This window comes from Aulonocara stuartgranti, assembly GCF_965226115.1.
Source record: "Aulonocara stuartgranti genome assembly, chromosome: 17".
Taxonomy (NCBI): Eukaryota; Metazoa; Chordata; class Actinopteri; order Cichliformes; family Cichlidae; genus Aulonocara; species Aulonocara stuartgranti.
Genome location: NC_138953.1, coordinates 16,403,579 through 16,427,500, shown reverse-complemented (window position 1 = coordinate 16,427,500; position 23,922 = coordinate 16,403,579). Strand labels below are relative to the sequence as shown.

The 23,922-nt window shown below is 41.0% G+C and overlaps 1 protein-coding gene across 1 annotated transcript; it reads left to right on the top strand.

Annotated features, from left to right (window-relative positions):
- The first annotated feature begins 3,408 nt into the window (after positions 1-3,408).
- lonp1 (lon peptidase 1, mitochondrial) lies at positions 3,409-23,518 on the top strand. Its single transcript, XM_082511498.1, has 21 exons — positions 3,409-4,008; positions 4,626-4,714; positions 8,921-9,040; positions 9,181-9,349; positions 11,991-12,104; positions 12,231-12,292; positions 12,621-12,750; positions 13,154-13,237; positions 13,329-13,397; positions 14,239-14,390; positions 15,447-15,585; positions 15,691-15,869; positions 16,543-16,630; positions 17,857-17,979; positions 18,058-18,174; positions 18,758-18,898; positions 19,140-19,305; positions 19,385-19,471; positions 19,698-19,825; positions 21,188-21,352; positions 21,926-23,518. The coding sequence occupies exons 1-21, from the start codon at positions 3,478-3,480 to the stop codon at positions 22,079-22,081; spliced, it is 3,009 nt and encodes a 1,002-aa protein (XP_082367624.1). The 5' UTR covers positions 3,409-3,477; the 3' UTR covers positions 22,082-23,518.
- Positions 23,519-23,922: the final 404 nt, after the last annotated feature.

Below are 23,922 nucleotides of genomic sequence, written 5' to 3'. Positions count from 1 at the left end.
GGCAACCCCAGTTGAATGTAATATGCTAACATGGCTAATGCTAGCATGACTAGATGTAATCCCACTCTTTTTTTTTTTTTTTTTTTTTTATTAATTGAACTTTTAATTGCAAAGCAGGAAAACAGCAGTCACCAGCATATACATACACAGGACAAAGATGCATCTACATGTATGGCAGGACGTGGGAAGTAGAAAAAAAAACCCAACAGCAATAGTAATAAACAATGAAAAAGGTTAACAATCGTCCCTTTGTTGCCAGGCTAAATCCCGTAAGCCCGAATTCAACCTCTGAGCAGAAGGAGTGTCCAGATAGGCCAAAAAAGGGTCCCGGTAGAAAAGGAAAGGTTTGTCCTTAAGTGCCGTAGAGAAGGCTTCCATTGGCACAATACTTATCACAGACTAGCCAATGGTTGATAGATGGAGCCTTATCAGAAATCCACAGTACCATAATGCACTTTCGAGCGTAGTGTAGCAGTATGTGAAGGAGATCTTTGCTGCGAAAGCCGGCAGGTAGCTCATCATTTAGTCCTAACAAGCAAGTCCTTGGACCCAGATGCAGTCGGCAATTAAATATAACACATAGCTTATCTATGATCTCCAAAACTGTAGAATAACAGCACAGCTCCACAGACAATGAAAAAAGGAACCAACAGCAGACTGACATTTGTTGCAGAGATTAGGCAAAGCTGGAAACATAATGTGCCTCTTCTCGGGTGTAATATAAAGCCTATTTATAAGTTTAAACTGCCTCTCCCAAATAGAATTAGATGCCAAGGCTTTGAAAGGACAACAACACAACTCATCCCAAGCCTCAGCATCTATAACGCCTACATCTGATTCCCATTGGCCCTTGACTTTGTTAGAGTTATCCATTCTAAGATCAGAGAGAATGTTATAAATCTTTTTAGTGATACATTTTAGTTGGGTAGTTTTTACCATGAGTGATTCTGTAGGAGAAAGACCAAACCCTCCATTAAAATCCTTCAATTTAGAAGTAATATCGTGCTTTACCTGAAAGTACTTCAAAAAATCCTTATTGGTCAGACCAAACTTGCTTTTCAGTTGATTAAAAGTAAGAAGAGAGTTCTCATGAACAAGATCACCCACTGTATTAATCCCTAACTCTGCTCTTTTAAGATCATCATAGCATATGAAAATATTACAGCAGTACTACCTAGCTACTATTTTTAGTATGATAATGTGAAATTCCCAAGTAAAGTTTGAAGTAGCTCAAACTGTAAAAACCAGCACTGAGCCCTGTTACATTTATATACAGTGTTAAAGTAATGGCTACAATCTACAGCCTTTAAACTTGTGGTAGTTGGAGTTAAAAGACAAGAGACAGGGTGATTACAACGATAGCTGTAACTTCCGTCACCCCTTATATTACTGGCATCGAGCAAGACGAAGAGTAGAGATGACACTATTAATTTAAGTACATTTGTTTTAATAACACAAGAGCACACATTCATATTCATGAAGGACCATGTTCATCTAATCTCAACCTCTCTAAAACAGTATGTTGAATCTTATCAGTGAATGTCCAGTATATTGCAATGAATAGCATTTAATTTCATGGAGTATGCACTGTCACCAAAACTGCTTAGAGTCAGTACAACCTCCTGATCAGCCTCAAACATGTACCGTCAGTCCGGACTTACCTAATTTCTCCTCTCTTCCCTCAGTATACCATAACACACTCTCCAGATCTGGAAGAGAACCCTGTGTTCCCCTGTATTTACCATAACTCTTTTGTGTGAAAATAAACTCTAAAACATTAGTTTCTTTGTTGGTTCAGCATTTAGGCTCACTCTTGTTATCAACCTCATGGCCTTTTTTGACAATATCACAATGAAAACATGCTGTAAATATCGAAATCCGTGAAAACATGGCTAATCCCGCTGATTTAAAACTAAAACTTTAAAGCTGCTGGAGTTGTTTTAAGCGCAGTTGTTTTAAACTGTACTTCACCAAAACCATGGAATGAAGTACAAACTGTGTGTCACATTGTCACAGGATTGCACTAATTTGGATGATTTAGAAAATGTATAAAATGTTGTAATACTTGATTCAGGCCTGCTGCTGACTTTCTATTACGCCTCTGGAAAGAACACACACTAAGAATATCTTGTTAATCAATCAATTGAATTTCACGTTAGTCTGCAACAGACTGAAGCTATTTCCACATCTCCTTTATTGGGCTGTGGGACAGTTGGCCAGTCTCAACTACAGACCCTGGACCATTTCAAATGGCATAGTTTTTGAGTTATCATCATAGGGCGTGGCCAACCTATCCACCTCAAAAGTGGTGAGAATAACCGTCAGACCATCATGGCGATTCAGTGTGAACATTGTGAGTTTACATAGAACGGCCCACCTCGATGATGTTAAATGACAAAGCTTTTGAAGTTTCGTGACAAGGTGTGGCCATGGCTGCACGTTGAGCTTGACCATTCGCCAATCTCTCCCAAGCTTCACGGGCATGATGAGAGTCGAGCCCTGAACAGATTGATGTGCCATTTGGCTGCAATAGTTAGAGCACCTCCTAGTGGGAAGAGGAAAGACATAGTAGGTTATAATCATTATTGATCTAGATTACATTTTAACTGGTGGTTCCAACCATGTTATGCGTCAGTTGGTCATTTGGTCAAATGGTACTCTCCATCGCCACCTAGTGGGCATAGGATGTGTTCAGCAATGCTCAACTATCACTGATAGTAGTAGCAGTAGTATCAAACATAACACAAATGAATGCATTATTGTCATTAATGCATCTACTAACAAAATAAAAAAATTATTTCTGTCAGTTAAATGTGTTGTAAACACACTAAGAATATCTTAGTGTGTTTACAACACAGTTGTAAACACATTTAACTTCACATAATCCCTGGGATATCTTATAAGTATTAGAAAAAGATGCTTCAAAAGTACGTCTCCAGTGTTTCTTCATGAAAAATGTGTAAAATTACAAAGTTCTACTAGCTCATTGCCCAGACTGACCTGTCTTTATAAAACATAAAGTTTTTGTTCTCTTTTTTTACTATAAAAACAAAAACTCTCTCTTCTTGCTTTCTGTCTTTCTTTCAACAAACTTTGATTTGCTTTAAAAAAAAAAATCAAAACAAAAGACTCCCAGAAATTTCTGTACTAGATAGTGGGAAAACGGGAATTTGTTTGTGTGTCATTTAATTTTTTAACTATTACTTAAATATTTTGGAGTAGTATGAATGCCAGCTGGTGAAGTCTTCAGTCAGTACAAAATCTGTAAAACCTAAAGTTAAAAACCTATGCACTTCATCATTTCCCCCCCCAGAAACCTTAGGGTAGACTAGATAGGAGTCTTTCCTCGGTCGATTCTGGCCCCCGACCTTACGTTTGACACCACTGTTCTAGAATCGTTGCGTGAGCAACACTACGTCATCAATATTGGACGGAAGACGGATCGTCACGTGCAGCCGTAGAAGGCTCCAGATAAACATGGCCACCTGTGTCAAAATGATAGGAGCTGCTAAACAACTGCACAGAAATTCGGCTTTTGTTGCTAAACTACACTGGCCTGGCGTTGTCTCCCGCTTGACCGAGACATCACCACTGAGCCGGCAACAGCCAGCGCGGTTCTACACCAGCATCGGAACCCCACAGAAAACATGCATGTCCCCCACCACAGCACTGACAGCTGGCAGCAGGCTGACCGGCAGACCTCGCCGGTGGATACGTGTCGGGGCCGTTCCACACTTCCAAGACAGTGTCCTCACCCGGAGCTGTGGACCGTATACGCTTCAATGTAGGATGTATGGAAACCGGGCAGGTGCGGGCTTCTCTGGACAGGATGGCGAGGACGGAGCAAGCTCCGGGGGAGAAGAGCCTGGGGGAGACGGCGGAGCACCTTACAACGGGGTTCAGATGACGGCTCTCACCCCCATGATGGTCCCCGAGGTGTTTCCCAATGTGCCTCTGGTTGCCGTTAGCAGGAACCCGGTGTTCCCCCGCTTCATCAAGATCATCGAGGTGAGTCTGATGTAACCTTGCACATTCTGTCCGCTACTTGGTCTGGTTGAAGGGAGGGTGACGCAATCACGCAACAAACTGAGAGTGATTTGACATTTAAACGGTCTTCGGTAAAACTTAGTACACCTTAGGTTATCAGAGGAAGTCCAGTCTTAAACTGAAGAGGCGATAGAGCCTTTTATTTTATTTTTTAGTGGTGGCTCCTAATCTTTGGAACATTTAGTTACAGTCATGTATAGTGTATATGTTTTATAACCTGTAAACTCTGGTTAATTAAGGTTGTTAAAAATTGTGCTTCGGAAGTAGAAGTGTGTCTTCATTTCACTTAATGCCACATTACCATTATTATCTCAGTGTCTGTTTAAAACTACACATTTTGAAGAGAACACCATGTGACTGCCACAAAGGTGTGTGAGGAGTGGGTAGAAATGCTGTTGCATAGCACATTGTTTTTTGCTGTTTGTTTTTTCTTTTTTTTTAAATTAAGACTTAGTTTCTCTTCTTTATTTAGTCAATAAAGTAAAATGTCTCACAACCGATAAGGGCATTTTCCAGACAACCCCTGGAAACTACTGTTTATTGTATTCCAGTGTGTGATGTTTCTCTCTTCATGTCAGGTTAAAAACAAAGCACTGATGGAACTGCTGAGGAGGAAGGTGCGTCTGGCTCAGCCATATGCTGGAGTCTTCATGAAGAGAGATGATGCGTAAGTTTGGAAGTCACTTCTCCAGTTGAATTACTGATCACCAGGTTGTTGCATGCCTCAAGATGAATACTGATCTCAGTGGTGTGTTTTTGCTCCATGTGGTTATACAGTCTGAGTTTACTTTACAAATATAATTTATTGTTATACTCAATTAGTTGATGGATTAATCTATAGGATACTAGTTGAGTGGCGTTTTTAGTTTGACATCTGCATCACAGCAGAGGGGTCGGACTGAAGAAGTTACTAAAGCAGCTGTTTTTCATTGAATTGCCATCCTTTCAGATGTCAGCACTTCTCCTTTGCCTTGGGGGGGAAACTGAATGCTAATTGATTCACGACGTCATCATTGTGGTATAGACAAATAATACGCAAAGAGCGCTGTAGAGCAACATCAGACTTCAGGCTACAGTATAATGCGGGCCAAGAAAAATAGTGCAGTGATTAATAAGTGAATCATCCAGTGCCAACTCAGACGTCCGTCTGATGGATCCATTAAGCTCACAAAGACATACTGCAATTGCTAACACTATTGCATTCCATTTATCCAACACTCACAGTGAGACCAAAGGCTTTGGGAAATGGTTAACCCTGGTAATTATGTTTCCCAAGCGGCAGTACCTGTACTGTATGCAGCATTGCAGGTGAAATAGAAAGGGATTTCATAGCTGTTAAAAGTTTTGCTTTAAACTTTATTCACATCAGAAGACTGGACTGGCTCAAGACTTTTGCACAGGACTGTGCATCTCACTTATGCTGCAATAGGTGTAGGCTGCTGTAGGGCTGTTCGATATAACGATATATATCGGATGTCGATATGAAAACGTCTATCGTTTCATTTTACGCTATCGTTTGTTTCGTGGTGTCACAAAATAAACTGTTTACGACAATATTTTTTTATTGTTTTGGTGGTCACTGTAGAATTTCTTAAAGTTCTCTCTTTCTCTTATATTTAATATAACCACACTACGGACAGACAAACGACTGTTTTTAACAGTAAAACCATCGCGTGGCTCCGCCGTTGCACCTTCTTATCTAGTGCACGTCTTTTATTTTGACAGCGAATGCGCACCTGCGGACCACTTATGTGCACCCCTGATTATAAGGGACACTGTCGATTTTCAGAAAAATCAAAGGATTGATTTTAAGTGTGCCGTATTTTCCAAAAAACACGGTAATAACGACGGCCCGCGAGCATGCTCTACCAAAAATAGTGCTTTGTTGTGTATCTGATGGACGAAAGCTAAACCAGTTCCACACCACTGAAGTTGCAGCATTTTTACAAACAAATTCATGCGGATACCCTTTTGGTTCATGCGGATACCCATTTGGCGCCAGCTGCGGTCACAAGGCTGGAGCCAAACAAAAACACCCTGATAACGACTGTGTTTAGTCTGTTCCTTCCCATTCCATGCAAGGCCACCTGGGTTGGCTGGAAGACTGTTTACTTAGCCTAGCAGGGCGAAGGACACTGTCTCAGCTGAACTCTGGACACACACACACATACATATACACTGATATGCACACACTCATCCCCCCTCCCTTTCCAAACGCTGTGGACATTTATGTGCTTTTTTGTGCAGAGGAGTTTTTTTGTTTCCTGTTCTCATGCTGTCCTCCGTGGGGTTTTTTTCTGTAACGCTACCGATCTCCGACCTGTATCCCCATGTGATGTCTGTGTTGTGTGTGTAAGGTCGGGGTCGTCCTATTTCACTGCAGGGCAACCTGCACGTGGCGAATAAAGCCTTGATTGATTGATTGGTTCATCCGTTTCATTCAGCAATCCACTTTCGCCCTTCTCGTTCTCTGTCGCCGCCATGTGCATATGAAAACAAAGGCACTGCTCATGCGCGTTTTACCCATATTCTATCGTGATATTTCATCTTCTTATCGTTGCCCAACATTATACCGGTATTACCGTGAACGGTATGATATGGCCCAGCCCTACTCTGAACATAAACACAAGCTATGCGATGTCTCTGATGTTTATCTGTTTCTACCTGTGCTGATGCTAGCATGACTAGAGCTAGCCAAGCAGCAGTAAATATGTGAAGCAAGGCAGAAGGATATACTCATAAAATGAACAGAATCATAAGAATATAAGACCACAAGCACTGCATATGTAACAAAGATATGTTGACATCAAATGGTATGTTATTTGAAATCTATATGAAACAATGACACATCTATTTTTTTCCCAATTTTCCAAATTAGCCTGTGATTGGCTTTAGTGTCCCAGAAATCTTATTTATATACAACTAAATATGACTCAGCAAATATGTTTTAAACGAATGATTCCTCACTTGATGACAAATCATCCATTTCCATATCTGCTGAGTCCTAAATTTGATGTCAGTGAGCTTATCAGTGGTTGGTGTTTAAAAAAAAAAAAAAAAAAAAAAAGCCCCCAAATCCCCTATGAGCAAGCACTTGGCGACAGTGGAGAGGAAAAACTCCCTCTTAATAGGGAGAAACCTCTGACAGAACCGGGCTCAGGAAGGGGTGGCCTTCTGTCTCGACCGAGTGGGGTCCAAATGTTCACTGACAATTTAGTTGTATATAAATGTGATTTTTAGGACATGTTGTTGAGACCAATTAGGTGGAAAGGTGACGCAGCCAGTTCCGCTTCTTCTTCTTCTTCTTCTTCTTACTTGGCGGAATCTCTGGCAGGCTCTTAACTTCAGTCTCGAGTTCAGCCACCTTCACAGTGAGCATTTTCTGTGTGTCTCATAGTCTTTGCAAAGATTCCTGTACAGACAATGCAGCTGACTCTTCTTTTTCTATCTTCTGTTGTTCTGTGGTGTCTTTTTCTTTCTGAGGCTCCTGCAGAGACATTGCAGTAGATGGCAGTGAGTCCTCTTTTTCCATCTTCTCCTGTTCTCCAGTGTCTTTTTCTTTCAGAGGCTCAGATTTTGACATTTCATTTGCATCGGTGGAATTTTGTTCTTTTTGCTGCTGTGGGATTTTAAGTGAGGAAGCTTTGGCTTCTTTCAGCTCCCACTTAAGAGTCTCTACCTTCAAATCATGAAGGGCCTTGTTGGAGCAGAGCTGGGATTTGAGGTCACTGATTTCTGTGTTGACTGTCTCCTGCTCCTGCCTATGTTTAATGTCCTGTTCTTTGAGTTGATTTTCAGCTGCTAGGAGCTGTTTCTGGAGCATCTCTATCTGCTCTTGTTGATTCCTACATTGGACCTCAAATTCAGCCTCCTTAGAGGACGTCAGGCCTACAGAGTGTGTGTGTGTGTGAAGCCTCCTGCAGGGTAACCATCACCTCATCAAGTTTGACAATTGCTTCACTGTTGCTATTGGGCTTATTACTAGAAGCCTCCTCCAGCTGCTCTATGAGGTCTTTAATCGTTTCCTCAGGATTTCTCTTGTTCTCGTGCATTTGTGCATGAAGGTTGTTCACCTGAAACAGGTGATAAGAAGCCCTCTTGTTAGCAGCTACCATTTTCCAATAAAGGGCGTTCTGATGGCTCTGGGAGACTTCCAGTTGCTGTCTGAGAGCAGCATCTCGTGCCATGGTTTAAACTGGACACTGCCCTGATGGGGTCTAAATCTGGGATTGGGCTGATATTGCCAAGTCTCTCCATTAGGCCCAGGGTTTGGTCTGCTGGGGTTATTCACGTTTCCCTCTCTCTCCATATTTATGTCCTCCTTTGCTTTTGAGATAGTGAGGGATTCAGCTTTTTCCCTTTCAGAAGTGGCTTCAGTGTTTTCTTGCATTTCTTTATTTCTCGGGTTTGTTCCATCACCTATGTTGTTTTGAGCTTCAACAAGAGCGCAGGCATATGCCCGAGTAATTGGTCTTCTTGGTTCTTCAGCCACTTTTTGCTTTTTTGTTTTCTTTGGTTTCACCAACATTTCATTTTGAGCTTGTGCCACAGGAGACTTTTCAGGATTTGGTCTTCTGGCTTTTTCAAGCTCATTTTTTGGTCTTTGCAAGATTGTTATTTTTGGTGTGATGACCATTTCGGTTTGTGCTTCTGCCATCGTAGGTGCTTCAGCGTTTGCGGCTGCGTTTCTCTGCGTATGCCTTACCTTTGATTTAACAACCAGGTTGTTTTGTGTTTCTGCAGTCTAGGTGACTGACTGACCAATTTATCCACCTGATAAAAGCATTGTTTCATTTTCCTGGACAAGTCCATTTAAGAGACCTGCTCTCTGTCTGGTGTTTTGATAGTAAACATGTCTTTCTGTCTGTTGCAGTAACGAGTCGGATGTAGTGGAGTCTATAGATGCCATCTACACCACAGGAACCTTTGTTCAGATTCATGAGATGCAGGACTTGGGAGACAAGCTGAGGATGATTGTCATGGGACACCGCAGGTTAGATGTACTGCTATTACTGGTGGGTGAGAAATTTTAGGTTAAAGGGCATAGGGATTGGTTTCATTAGAACTCTGGAGACAGTGCTCTCACTTATGAGTATGTATGTTATTTCTTCTGTATATCATCTGGGCTGTAAGGATCCGGATCACAAAACAGCTGCAGGTGGAGCCTGAAGAGGAAATAGCTTCAACTGTGTCAGAGTTGGAGTCTGAGCCAGAGTCCCACCAGAAACCTACACAAAGACGCAAAACCAAACGCAGCCGCAAGGACCATCTCAGTTCTCTGCCAGAGCAGCTTGAGGACAAGGTGAGAAACAGGAGCCTAATATCACATATGCCTTCTATGCACGCAGTCGAGAGAAGGACACAAAGATTCATTTCACCACAGCGTTCATTTTCTTTTGGACCTCTTCTTAAGTTGTCTCGGCTTTAAATTAACTGCCAGTGGTGCAACAGATCACGGTTGAAGTTTTCTGAAATCCGAACGGATCCCACTCCACTTTTTAAGTCTGCTGGTCCTTAACTTTGGGAGAAGCAACCTGTCACTGAACAGACTCCTCTGGTTGTTTATGGCCGTGTGCAGAGGATGCCCAGCATGGTCCATAATGTCCATATTGCACCTTAATTTGTTTTTATATAAGTGAGTGGAATGAGTCTTCAGTTGAATGTTTTTTAATAGGCAAAAATACTTAAATAAGTAAATGGCGAGTCGAATTTTTGTTTTTGCTGATCCGAAAATTGATCCGATCCGTGACTTAAAACCGCGATCCTGTGAGATTTTTGATCCGTTGCACCACTATCAACTGTATGCGGTGGTCCAAGGGGGCGTGCTTTTACATAAAGTTATGTGTAAGCAAAACAGTACAAAGAAAAAGTCCTTAACAGGAACGCCTGAGGTTAAACCAACACAGTCGCATTGTTTAGGCAATGCTTCCTTGCACATGCCTAACTGCAGGAAACTTCAAGGTAACCACATATAGACTAAACCAGCATCGTTTCTAAGCACAGGGTTCACAAGCACACTAAACCTGCTATAAAAAAGCATGGCAGGTTTGATCAGATTTCCCCCAAATGTATATAATCACAGTGTAAGGCGTTTTCACATTGCCGTGTTGCTTGTGTCGTAGGTGTCGCTTGACGATTTTCACACACCCTGCGTCGTGAGACACAATCTTTGTGTCCCGTCGGTCGGTTGTGCACATCTTGAGCCGGGTTGAAGATACAACTGTACGGTTATGGTTTAGCTCCATTTTAATATTAATCCTGAACAGAAGCTCAGAGACATACACAGAGGAAGATGTTGGAGCAGTTTGAAATCGGTGCTTATGATTTAATCACACTCTAGATCTTGTTGTAACATATGATATAGAAACTGAACATTGTAAGAGTTTCTTGAAAACCCCTTTCTTGTCTGATCATTTCCTAATAACATTTCAATTTAAAATAATTGATCACACAGCAGTGGGGAGTAGAGTTCATTACAGTAGATGTCTTTCTGAACCTGCTGTAACTAAGTTTAAGGATATAATCCACCCGCTGTTATCATCTTGCCCTGGAACAACACAGAGCAGAGCAGCTACCTGAACACTACTGCAAGAGAGGTTGATTATCTTGTTTATAATTTTAACTCCTCACTACGTACGACTCTGGATACTGTAGCTCCTGTGAACAATAGAGCCTCAAATCAGACGTACTTGACTCTCTGGTATAACTCTCATACACGCACCTTAAAGTAGGTAGCTCGTAAGCTGGAGAGGAAATGGCATATCGCAAACTTAGAAGATCATCATTTGGAAATAGTTTGCAGCTTTATAAGAAAGCCCTCCATAAAGCCAGAACATCTTACTATTCTTCACTAATTGAGGAAAATAAGAACAACCCCAGGTTTCTCTTCAGCACTGTAGCCAGGCTGACAAAAAGTCAGAGTGCTGTTTTAGCCAAACATCCCTTTAACGTTAACTAGTAATGACTTCATGAACTTCTTCACAAAAAAATTAACCTTTAGAGAAAAAATTACTCATATTAATCATCTCACAGACATAACATTATGTACAGTTGCTTTCTGTACCACTGCACTGCAAAAACTCAAAATATACTTGGTAAGATTTTGAGTTTTTGCAGTGTGGTATGTATTTAGACTCTTTTTCTCCAATTGATCTTCTTTCTGAGTTAACTAATGACTTCCTCCAAACCATCAACGTGTCTTTTAGACCCCATTCCTACAAAACTGCTCAAAGAAGTCCTGCCATTAATTAATGCTTCAATCTTAAATATGATCAACCTATCTCTAACAATCGGCTATGTATCACAGGCCTTCAAGCTGGCTGTAGTTAAACCTTTACTTAAAAAGCCATGTCTTGACCCAGCAGTCTTAGCCAATTATAGGCCAATCTTCCTTTTATCTCAAAAGTCCTTGAAAGAGTAGTTGCTGAACAGCTAACAGATCATCTGTGGAGGAATGGCTTATTTGAAGAGTTTCAGTCAGGTTTCAGAGCTCATCACAGAAACAGCTTTAGTGACGTTACAAATGATCTTCTTATGTCCTCTGACAGTGGACTCATGTCTGTGCTTGTCCTGCTAGACAGTTTTATCTGAGTGGCGACACCTATTGTTTAACAGAATACTGCAGCGACTTCTTGCTTCTTAACTGGGGGTATAAATCACTGCATCTGTGTGATGATGATGCGGCGGTGCATGAAGCAACCACAGCGGAGGGTACATTGGCAGCTTAAGTAAATAAAAAAAAAGAAGAAGTTCCTTTTATAGAAGTGTGTAAGCTTTCAACATGACCTACATTTGTTAAGGATGGTTTGAAACTATTTGGCTCAGTCAGTGTCCACCAAGCTGTGCATCTTGGTTTTGATAATGTGTCATTAGTGATGGGTATAGTAATATTTATAGTTTACAGTTCTTTCCACATTGATAGTAATTATTTTTGTTCTATTCAGATATCAGAGGCAGACCTGAGTCCAGAGCTTCAACCTTTGCCCTCCTCCAACATCCTGATGGTCGAAGTGGACAATGTTCAGCATGAACAGTTCACCGTCACCGAGGAGGTCAAGGTACAGAAAACGCATCAAAGTAGCGCGTTATTACATCATCTTCAATCAAGTGATTTAAAAAAAAAAAAAAATTAAACTGTTTGTCATTCTTTAACACACACGTCTGTAATGTCATGTGTTCTACAGGCGCTGACAGCAGAGATAGTAAAGACCATCAGAGACATCATTGCACTTAACCCCCTCTACAGGTCAGTTCTACCATTTCAGTTTTATCATATGCAATCTGTAAACTTTCATTTTACTTTACTTTTTTACTTTATACTGCTTGTAGTTTCAGGTTTCCATTCTATAAACCTAGTAAGGGTGTTCAACATCTTAAAGCAATTTCCAGGCAATCTGTGCTCGGTGCACCTTTTCAGCTGATGCTGAATTAGGCTGTTTTCTAATTTGCCAATGAAAACACTTTAAAGTCAGATGTTTATATTAGTACCAGGCTGTCGGGATGAAAACAAAATCCAACTGTAGTATTGATGAAAGGGACGTTTTCTGAAATGTGCTTGTTTGTGTGTGAACCAGAGAGTCGGTCCTTCAGATGATGCAGGCTGGTCAGCGTGTGGTTGATAACCCCATCTATCTCAGCGATATGGGAGCAGCTCTGACGGGAGCTGAATCGCATGAACTACAAGACGTCCTGGAGGAGACTAATGTGAGCAGTCTGCCTGCTTATAGACCTTTATGACACTCAGTGTGTGAGCATTTTCCAGAGCAACCAGTGATGTGCTAACTTGTGACTCCTTTTCTTATCCTAAAACTTGTTTTTTGATACACTAATAGTGTCCAGTTGATTTTCAACTCTGAGTGGAGTGTCTTTATTTGATTCTAATACCCTCGTTTATGCGTGTGTACAGACTTATTAAGAAACGCTTTTCTCATACAAAATAATAATAAATCAAGAAAGCAGCGTTTTTTGTTTTTTTGTTACTGAGAGATTACTACAGAAACGTCATCTCCAACTCTGCTGTTCTATTTCATGAAATCAGTGTTGCAGAGTTCTGTTCATTAAAAGTTTTGTGTGCAGTTCATTGAGTCCTGTTTCTGTGTCCATGCAGATCCCGAAACGTCTCTACAAGGCTCTGTCTTTACTCAAGAAGGAGTACGAGCTGAGTAAGCTACAGCAGCGCTTGGGTCGTGAGGTCAGACGTCATCATAATGTTGAAGTATTAAATAACTTCTGCTTAGGTTGTTACCCTTGGCCATTCATCCGTGTCTCTTCTATGTTCTCAGGTGGAAGAGAAGATCAAACAGACCCATAGGAAGTACCTGCTGCAGGAGCAGCTCAAGATCATTAAGAAGGTACACCAGACTAATCTGTGACAGACCACCTCTGTCTTCCCTTTGCCTGACAGACCCAAAGTCATTCAGGAGAAACACTTGGGCTCTCAAAAACTCTGGGGACTTTCAGCAGTCAACTGTCAGCATACTGTTAAGACACGTCTTACAAGCCAATAGTCTCAATCCGGCACAGCTGACACCTAAAGCACCTTTTCCGTTAGTACCTACTCCGATCGACTCGCCACGATTCAACTTAGATCGACCGGTTTTCTTTTACAAACAGTGCTATCTGACACACATGTCGTCAGAGCGTCCCGCGAGGTAATTAGTATGCGACACAAATGCTGCAACAAAGGTGGACGTTGAGGCAAGAATATACCTGCAGCTCGGTCTGTGGCATTTTGTAATTCTCTGGGATCATGGCGATGTTTTTGTAGCCATTTCTTGTTTTCAGGTTTCAAAAATGGCAGATTTGATTTTTGGGAACTCATCAAATGATCAGCCATGTAGTGGCATGTAGTCGTCTGACGTCACATTTTAGCACCTGCTCGTATCGCTTGGAACCCCGGGCGAGCAGGTACTAAAAAAGTACCAGGTACTACAGCATGACGTAATTGAAAACTGACTGGATACTACATCAAATCACCTGTCTGGTGTACTTTGAACCATATTTTCCATTTATATGCTTTTGGTATTGTTCTCTTGGCAGGTGCATACACAGTTTCAGATTTAAATGCATAATTTTATCTTTATCATAGGCAAAGAAAATGTGAGCTGCACTCAGAGTACAGTAGGAGCATGCGCCGTGGATGCAGGTGTGTGAAGATGTGGCTCATAAAATATTCTGTGTTTTTGTCATTAGGAGCTGGGTCTGGAAAAGGAGGACAAAGATGCTATTGAGGAGAAGTTTCGTGAAAGACTGAAAGATAGGATGGTCCCTCAGCATATAATGGATGTGATCAACGAAGAACTCAACAAGCTGGGTCTTCTGGACAACCATTCATCAGAGTTCAAGTTAGTCGTCTTGTTTTAGTCTTCAAAGGCCTTTGAACCACAATACCACTTTACACTAAAAAAAAAACAGGAGTCAACTTGAAAACTACTAAACAGAATAGAGGGAAATGTAGTTTATGTAGTTATGCTATTGGAAAATAGAACAGAGGAAGAGGAAGCAGAGTTTGGCTAAGGATACTTTAACACGTGTTATCTGAACCCCTCTTTGCTCCATGGTGCGTGTGCGCGATTGCATTGGTATTTGCACTTATGCAGTATCTAACGAACCCAATCACTAAAACAGTCTCCTGGCTAACACGTTACCTTGGAGACTTGGGTCGCGCACCCTCACTTCCTTTTATCGCTCCATTTTCTAACAAAATGAGGCATCTTTGCTTTTTAGCTGCAGTTTTATAGAAACATCAGGTAGGTGTGATGTGTTTTGCATTTTATTTGATGTAGTTCTGCTCCCACCATATTTCGTGCACTCCAGCTGTGTGTCACACCACTCTTATACATTACTGGTGTATAAAAGACGTCACGAAGCGAACACCCGTTTGTCTCCAGTCACAGCTCCCCTGGCAGCCTCCTTTCTCCTTGGTCCTCTTTCTCTTTGAGTTTAAATGAAGTAAATGAGTCGAGACAGTATGACGAGCTTACGTAAAGAGAGACAAAGGAGAGAAGAACAAAATAAAGAAACGAGAACATTTATGAGAAAGGAAATCTCAGTTAGGGCAGCAGCTATTGATTATTTTAGTAACTGAGTAATCTCTCGATTAGTCCATCGATCAATTGAGTAATTAGATAAAAACAATAAATATTCAAAAGAGAAAAACCACAGGTCTTTCAGAATGAACTGTTTATTTCCATTTTAGGTATTACAATGTTTTAAAGTTTGGCTGCATACGGCATCTGTTAAAAATAACTTAATGGGCTTAATGTTGTCAAACGTTTTATTCATATGCTGCTCATAACTACGTCTCCGTGTAGCAAAGCTCCATCTGTTTTAACATTGGCTGTCCATCTGCTTGTTTTATTGACTATTTGCAATAATCAGGAATCTACTGTTTGTTTCAGTGTAACCCGCAACTATCTAGACTGGCTGACCAGCATGCCCTGGGGTACCAACAGTGAAGAGAACTTGTTACTGGACAGAGCGAAAGAAGTCCTGGAAGAAGACCATTATGGAATGGATGATGTTAAGAAACGCATACTGGTACGCACACACACTCTAATACTCTGTATTTGATACATCAGATATATCCACACCCACAGAACAGTGGATCCTTTTTTATAGAAATGAACATCTTTCTTTTTACAGGAATTTATAGCAGTGAGCCAGCTTCGTGGCACCACCCAGGGGAAGATCTTGTGTTTCTACGGTCCTCCAGGTGTAGGAAAGACCTCCATCGCCCGCTCGATAGCCAGAGCTCTCAACAGAGAATACTTCAGGTTCAGCGTGGGAGGCATGACAGATGTGGCTGAGATCAAGGGGCACAGGTATGATCTGTGCTACTGTTATTTCTGAGAGACCTTATCCTGGATTACATTGTCAGTATCATGTGCAGAGAAGGTGGCATCCTGCACAAGGGCAGATAATGGTAGAATTAAATGTGATGGACTATGATGGGATGCAAATCAAGATCAAAAAAGGCAACTGTGCACACATCCAAGCAACAAAAAACTTGGAGTGCTGTGGATTGAGTCGTTTAGTTGTTTTAATTGGCCAGTATTAGTGTATTCTTCACCAAAATTTGTAATCATGGTGGATTTTTTTATGTCACTACTAACTATGGAATGAAAAATGATAGGGCGGCGCTTTGCTAGTAACTTTAACTTTAACGTTCTCTGCTTTCCTGCTGACATGAGGGATGGCACTGATGAACAGGTACAAATGGTAGAGTAATAACTTATTGGCTGCTTGACTTTATAAAGGAAAAGTGAAATCTTCCCTGAATTAGATTTGGCTGGATGCCGCTTTCAGGTTGCCTCTCTGTGCGTCTCTGAACCAGTTTAAGACCTTCTGTAATTGTAGATCTCTTACGGATTAATGGAAACATCCACAGTGTGTCCTGGTCTTCTCCTCTGTGTCCAAATGGCAACAATTCAACTTTCATTTTGAGGAAGACGATACAAATCACTCACTGTAAAAATTGCATGTGTGTGTATCCAGACGGACATATGTTGGAGCAATGCCGGGAAAGATAATTCAGTGTCTGAAGAAAACCAAAACGGAAAATCCTCTGGTGCTGATAGATGAGGTGAGTGTTGTGATGATGCTCTTGTAGTTGTCTGTTGATTTCAGCATAACGTAACCAAAGCAACATTAATATGAAGGCCATCTGTTCATGTGTGATTTTTGTGCTGATACGATGTTTTAGCTTCACTTTGATAAACGGATATTTTTGCTTCATATAATCTGGCACTGAATGACATCTATAACTATAACGTTCTGTAGTATATTGTTCGTGGCAGTGCTAAAATCATGCACTCTATATCAAAAAATGCCCAGTCAGTAAAAGGAGAAACTGTCAAATTAATTTAAAGCCACTGAGTTGTTTTGCTGACAGCAGTTTGAGAGATCTGTTCAGGGACCATCAGTAAGTCAAACAGCAGTGTGATAGTTTATAGGCTGGGTAAAGTAGAAGCTCAGGCTTCATACTGCTCTGCTCTGTCATATTTTTTACTTTTTTTTCTTTTCACTTTGCTGAGCTGATACAGTATCACGTCCTGTTCCTGCTACAACACACGTTGGGGGATAGTTTATCTGTGTAGCCCATTTAATTAACGTAACTTTAGACAGGTGTTTCATAGTGCAATCATAAAGTTACATAGGAGGTCATCTGATTGTTGGGGTTCTCTCTTTTTTCAGTATTAAACTAGCCTTTTTACCTTACAATGTAAAGTGCGTTGAGGCGACAGTTGTTGTGATTTGGTGCTATAGAAATAAAACTGATTGTTTTTAACCCACGCAGACATTAGGATAATGCACATAGAAGTGTCCTGCCCAGATGATGCGTTCAAACCCCGGCCATCTTGCTGTGAGGCAACAGTGCGTCCCTGTTCTGGCTCAGCCAAAGGCTTTCCAAGGAGATTTTAGAGCAATTCTTTAATTATTACATCCTATTAAGTAAAAAAGGGATTAACTAGTTTTTCAGCACTGTTCTAAAACAATATTTGTCTAATTATAACAATATTACACCAAAGACAGAAAGCAGTCCTACATATTTAGAAAATATTTAATATGCACATAGGACATATCCTGGTCAAAATTTACTCCAAATTCCTCTTGCCATCCAAATATCTGGTTATACAGCATGTTTCAAATGATTATTTTCATGGATCCAAACTGTCAGGCCAAGTCTGCAAGTGAACCTTGTGCACTGATTTTGTGATCTAACCGGTTGGCATGGAGTTGTTGGTTTCCAAGTTTCATCAATAGTTATATAACTGGTATAAAATGATGTTCATACCGTGTCATTACCAGGTTGATAAGATGGGTCGTGGTTACCAGGGCGATCCATCCTCTGCTCTGCTGGAGCTCCTGGACCCTGAGCAGAATGCCAACTTTCTTGATCACTACCTGGATGTTCCTGTCGATTTGTCAAAGGTAGGTACTGTGTAACGAGTGCTCCACAGCTCCTCATAATATGTGGTTTTAATGTGCACCGTCTCTCCTCCTGTAAAGGTTTTGTTTATTTGCACGGCCAATGTGATAGACACCATCCCAGAGCCACTCAGGGATAGAATGGAGATGATCAACATTTCTGGATATGTGGCTCAGGAGAAACTGGCTATTGCTGAGGTAAAATCTGCAAATGCGGGTTACACGTTACAATGTCTGTAAAGCTCTGTTAAGGGATGAACACAGTTTGTTTAAATATATTACCACAGTGGGTGTTTTCATTGTGGTGGTGTAATAACGGCGAAGGTGACAGAATATGATGTGAACTTTTAATCTTCTTTAAACCATTCCACAAGCTCTTGCTCCCAGTGTAGTGCCAGTTACTTCAGTTCAGTTTGATTTAATTTAACTATTTTAATTACCATCAGAATAGAAATGTTTAGGATAAATATGATCACTCAGAATTAATTAAAGAGCTAGCCCAGTGTAGCTTAATATTTAGGGGAAATCTCAATATTTGGGCTTTGCATCCCATGTATTGTAAACTTGAAATAATGATTTTGACACAAGGTTTCTGCCCTTGGCCGCCGCCCAGCATAGACAGTGCACCCGACCCTACAGCACCTCCTGCGGGTAGTGGACACGTCCTTTAATAAGTGGAAGAGATGGATGGATGGGCGGGCATTGCATATTAGCGTTTTCTTTTCTTTTGGCTCAACCTCAGAGTATTTTTTTTTGTTTGTTTTTTCATTTCTGTGTGTAGCGTTACTTGGTGCCACAGCTGCGCTCACTCTGTGGTCTGACAGAGGAGAAGGCTTCAATCTCATCTGATGCTCTCAGTCTGCTCATCAAGCAGTACTGTAGGGAGTCTGGAGTCAGGAACCTGCAGAAACAAGTTGAAAAGGTAAAATATTGTAAAAGTGCACTCAGAAAACAACATTCTGCTTGTAACAGAAGCTAAAGACTTCTTTGCTGGGAGTAGTGGTATGAATATAATGTGTGTATGTAGTTGCTGGTTCTTTGTGACAAAAACATCCTTTTTCATTTTAATAGCAGTTGTGCCAAAAATGATTTTTTTTTTCTGTGTCATCCTTTTTTTTAATCTATTATTTATCTCCTTATTGTTCTTCGTTTATTGCCCACAGGTTTTCCGTAAGGTGGCGTTCTGTATTGTGAATGGTGAACAAACCGGAGTGATGGTCACTCCTGAAAACCTGCAGGAGTTTGTGGGTAAACCTATTTTCACAGTTGATCGGATGTATGATGTCACTCCACCGGGAGTGGTTATGGGGCTGGCTTGGACCGCAATGGGTGAGAAAGAGAGACACACACGCACACACAGCACCAGCAAAAGTTACCTGTACTGAGTGTGCATTTATCTCCTGTGCAGGAGGATCGACGCTGTTCATCGAGACTTCACTCCGCCGGCCTCCAGGAGGAGCGGACTCTAAAGGAGAGGGCTCATTGGAGGTCACAGGTCTGTCAGGAGTTTCCCATCTTGCGCCACCGCATTGAAAACAGTGTGTGGGTGTAGGAAAAAACATTCTTCCCTCAGTTAGTCCTTTACAAACGTAATCTGAGCTTTGTGTATTGGTCATAGGAGAAACAGAGTTAGAAAGTCTTCAAACCATTTCAGAGGTTTTAAAAACATGATCCTTAACAAATGCAGGTAAACTGATACTAAAGATGTGGCTCTCCTGCAGGTCAGCTGGGTGATGTTATGAAGGAAAGTGCGAAGATCGCTTCAACCTTCGCCAGAGCATTCCTTATGACTCAGGAACCGGAGAATCACTTCCTCATCAACTCCCACCTGCATCTGCACGTCCCTGAGGTAACCATTTATTTCATTTCAGTTCCATTTTATTTTAAATTTTATAAAGCGCCAAATCACAACAGTTGTCTCAAGGGGTTTTATATTGTAAGGTAAAGACCCTACAACACTGCAGAGAAAACCCCAACAATAAGGTGGTGCGGTATGACCAAGTATTTTGATGACAGTGGGAGGAAGAAAAGCCTTTTAATGGGAAGAAACCTTGAGCAGAGCCAGGCTCAGAGGGGGAGGCCGTCTGCCACAACCAATTAGGTTAGACTGACTGACTGAGTGCATCATGAGAATCCAGCAGCAGCCTACACCTATTGCAGGATTCAGGGTCACCTAATCCAGCCCTAACTATATGCTTTAGCAAAAAGGAAAGTCTGAAGTCTAATCTTAAAAGTAGAGATGGTGTCTGTCTCCTGAATCCTGACTGGGAAGAGAGAACAGGTGCACAGGCGACCTCCAGACTCACAAACAACTTCTTCCCCTGGGCCATTCGGACTGTTAACAAACACTGCCCACCCTACACTCCACTCCTACCCACCCACCTCACCAATCTGATCATGGTCTGAGTAACCTTCATCACTAAGGTCACTCACACACAGACTCTATACTCAGACCAAGTCCTTTTCCACTGCTTCCAAGCACTTTGTTCTCCAATTTGTGGTCGTCTATTGTTTGTATGCATTTCTCCTGCTTGTTATTTATTCCTCCTGTCTACCATTTATATTTTATTCCCACACAGTTGGCATGCAGCACCCATAATTTCGTTGTACATGTACGATGACAATAAAGGGCTATTCTATTCTATTCTATTCTATTCGAGGGGGCTGAAGCTGAAGGCTCTGCCTCCAATTCTATTTTTAAATACTCTAGGAACAACAAGTAAGCCTGCAGTCTGAGAGTAATGTGCTCTAATGGGGTGATATAAGATAAGATAACCTTTATTAGTCCCACACGTGGGAAATTTGTTTTGTCACAGCAGGAAGTGGACAGTGCAAAAGTTATGGGGCAAAAATTAGAATACAATAAGAATAAATACAGTACACAACTGTACAGAATAGAATAAAATAAAATAAAATATCTTATCTGATATGGTACTATGAGGTCATTAAGATAAGATGGGGCCTGATTATTTAAAATAAAATAATAATATAAAGCAACTAATTAATTAGTTCTAACTTCTGTTAGTGTCAGTTAAAAGCCTTGCTGCAGCAAGAAAGATAAAAGCTATAAGGGACTTTTTAGCCTACAGCCTACAATAATAATGTAATGAATGCATGAACCAGAAATATCCTGCTGATGCTTCTTGCGATAATGGTAGAACTGAACTGTGGCTGGCAGTGCTCATTCCTGTCTATTTTCACTTGTTTCTAGGGGGCAACTCCAAAAGATGGACCAAGCGCTGGTTGCACTATTGTCACAGCACTCTTGTCCCTGGCAATCAACAAGCCCGTGCGTCAGAATGTAGCCATGACTGGTGAGGTGTCTCTGATGGGCAAAATACTACCAGTAGGAGGGATCAAAGAGAAGACTATTGCTGTATGTACAACAAATATTCTTTGCTCATTTCTTTAACATGGATATCGTTCATTAACTAACAGCTAAAGTAATTGATGCTCACAAAACAGCTTCATGAAGGATTTTGAGGTCAGTACAGCTCCCATTTCAGCAACTCTGAAGAGGTATCATAAATGTTAACATGGCCAGCACACATATTAATGTTAGCTGTTTAAAGAGTAGCTATTGCTCGATAGCTACATTAGCCATATACTAGCAGGTCATGTCTGTGGCTAACAATAATGAAACAGTTGCATTATTGTGGCAGCTGAGCAACAAGTTTTATCCATTCTGCCAGACTGTAATAAAGTGTGTTCATTTAACAGAATAACACAATTATTTGTGTTGAATAAGTGTTGAAATGTAGCTTACACTAGCCCAGGACAAGTCACCAGAAGCGTGTGTGTGTGTGTGTGTGTGTGTGTGTGTGTGTGTGTGTGTGTGTGTGTGTGTGTGTGTTAGCTGTCTGTCATGTGAACAAAAAATTATGATTACTTTCAGAGAAATCACTTGGAATCACTTTTAGTTAACTTTGGTCGTTGGCTCCTCTGTCAGGCTCGTCGTGCTGGTGTGACCTGTATCATCCTTCCAGTTGAGAACAAGAAAGATTTCTCGGACCTGCCAGACTACATCACTCAGGGCTTGGAGGTCCACTTTGTGGATCACTACAGTCAAATCTACCCCATCGTCTTTCCACAGAACGAGTCTTAGCCTGTTTTCAACTATAGCACCTGACCAAGATTGATGGCACTTGACAACTCAGTACCTATTTATTACCCAACAGCAATAGCGGTGTCATTCTCGTCGTACATGGTGAAATCAACTTGTTACTTTTTGACTGAATGGACTCTGAGGTCCTGTTATAGAGACTTGGCACTACATCATCTGTTGCAGTATCACAGTGGAGCAGCAGCCTTGTTGGTCACTCGCACATGATCCTGTTTTGGTTACCATAGAAGCCTTTACTGTGTGGGTACAGCTGTGACGGAGACAACAACACTGAACTGAAATGTGCCAAATATGGACACGGAAAGTCAAATGGTGACGGTGACACGTGACCATGTCACTGATTAGCAGAAGTCAGATTGAGGACTTTGCTGCCAGGCAGCTTGTTCATCCAGGTCTGTGGATGGACTCTTTCATAGATTTTGTGCATTTGTAGTATACCAGATGTCAGGATGATGATGTTGAAATCAACAATAAACAGACATAACTGAATGCTGTTGCCTGTTCTAGCCCACCTCTGACTGTGTGAGGGCATTTTAATGGTTTGATTAAGTTAAATAGACTGGAATTTATAAACCACTTTTGTACTCTTGGTGAGCAATTAAAGTGCTTGTTTCAACTTTATAATTTTAAAAAAGGAAGTATGTAATTAGATGAAAATGACAACAAATGATCCAAAAGTGTTGCAAACAGTCAAGTTTGAATCAGACATGATGAGAAAGATAAACGGAGTGTAAAAAAACTTTGATCACTCAGATTAATGCTATATAGATGCCAGAGCATTCCAAAGAATGAAGTGTTCTACTTTCAACTCGCGCAGCTTTTCTGCACCAAAGCTACTTCCTTCTTTTGCATTTTTAATAAAGTTAAAAACCCATCAAATAATGACTTAAAGTAAGTTTCAAAGTAACTTTTTTTTTAAAAATTTCTGCTATATGACTGTCATAGACCTATGCAGTGTTGTAGCAAAAAAGGTGGCTACGAAGGTCTATTGTGATTCTATTATTGGAATTGAATTGAGCCCATACACAGTTAGCACAGTGTCAGTGTACATCTCAAATACAACAGTTCACCACAAGATAACCCACTGAAAACTCTGTGGAAGAGATCAGGTTCAAATTAGCTTTAACATCCTGTCAGGCGTCTGTTTGGTCAAATAAAAAGCGGCTGATGCTACTCAAGCAACCCTGACAAGTAGAAGCTTATGTATGTTACATGTATTATCCATTATGTATTTTAAAGTGTGTGGTTATATGTCAGACACTACAGATTTGCTCAATGTAGATAATCTTGGGATAAAAGTAATTAAGAACTTGTTGCCTTTTCCTTTTTGTCTGGACAAGGAAACACATGTTTGTCCTTAAAACTGTGCCTACAGGTAAAGGCAAATAAAATCTGGGCTTTGACTAAGCCACTTTGTAAGCACCTGTCTGCTTTGGGTCATTCTTCAGTGGTTTTGTTAGTGTGTGCAGAATTCATTTCCTAAAAGGAACTGTTCCAGTTCATCAAACAGATGACCTCGCATCACTGTCACGCATTTGTATTTGGGAAGAGCAGTACAAAGATTAATCAGTGATGAGGATCCTCTCATAGACCTGGACCCGAACGTAGAGTTCTAATTTTTCTTGAAATAAAGGTGAACTTTTTGCCGTCTCTGTGATTACAGTAACTTGATACAAGAAGTTGCCTACCAGCAGATCTTCTGATGTCATTTGGATTTCATTAAACACAGTCTCTTGGGCTCGATTTGCAGGGCTGACCAGCCCTGAAAGCTCGGTTGTCATTAGATGATCGCTTGCATGTATCAGAAATCCTTTTAAAACCTC

Coding starts and splice junctions, on each gene's coding strand:
- lonp1 (XM_082511498.1), top strand. CDS start 3,478: ATGGCCACCTGTGTCAAAATGATAGGAGCTGCTAAACAACTGCACAGA. Junction 16,631..17,856: donor CTCTGGTGCTGATAGATGAG/GTGAGTGTTGTG, acceptor TGTCATTACCAG/GTTGATAAGATGGGTCGTGG. Junction 19,826..21,187: donor TGCATCTGCACGTCCCTGAG/GTAACCATTTAT, acceptor ACTTGTTTCTAG/GGGGCAACTCCAAAAGATGG.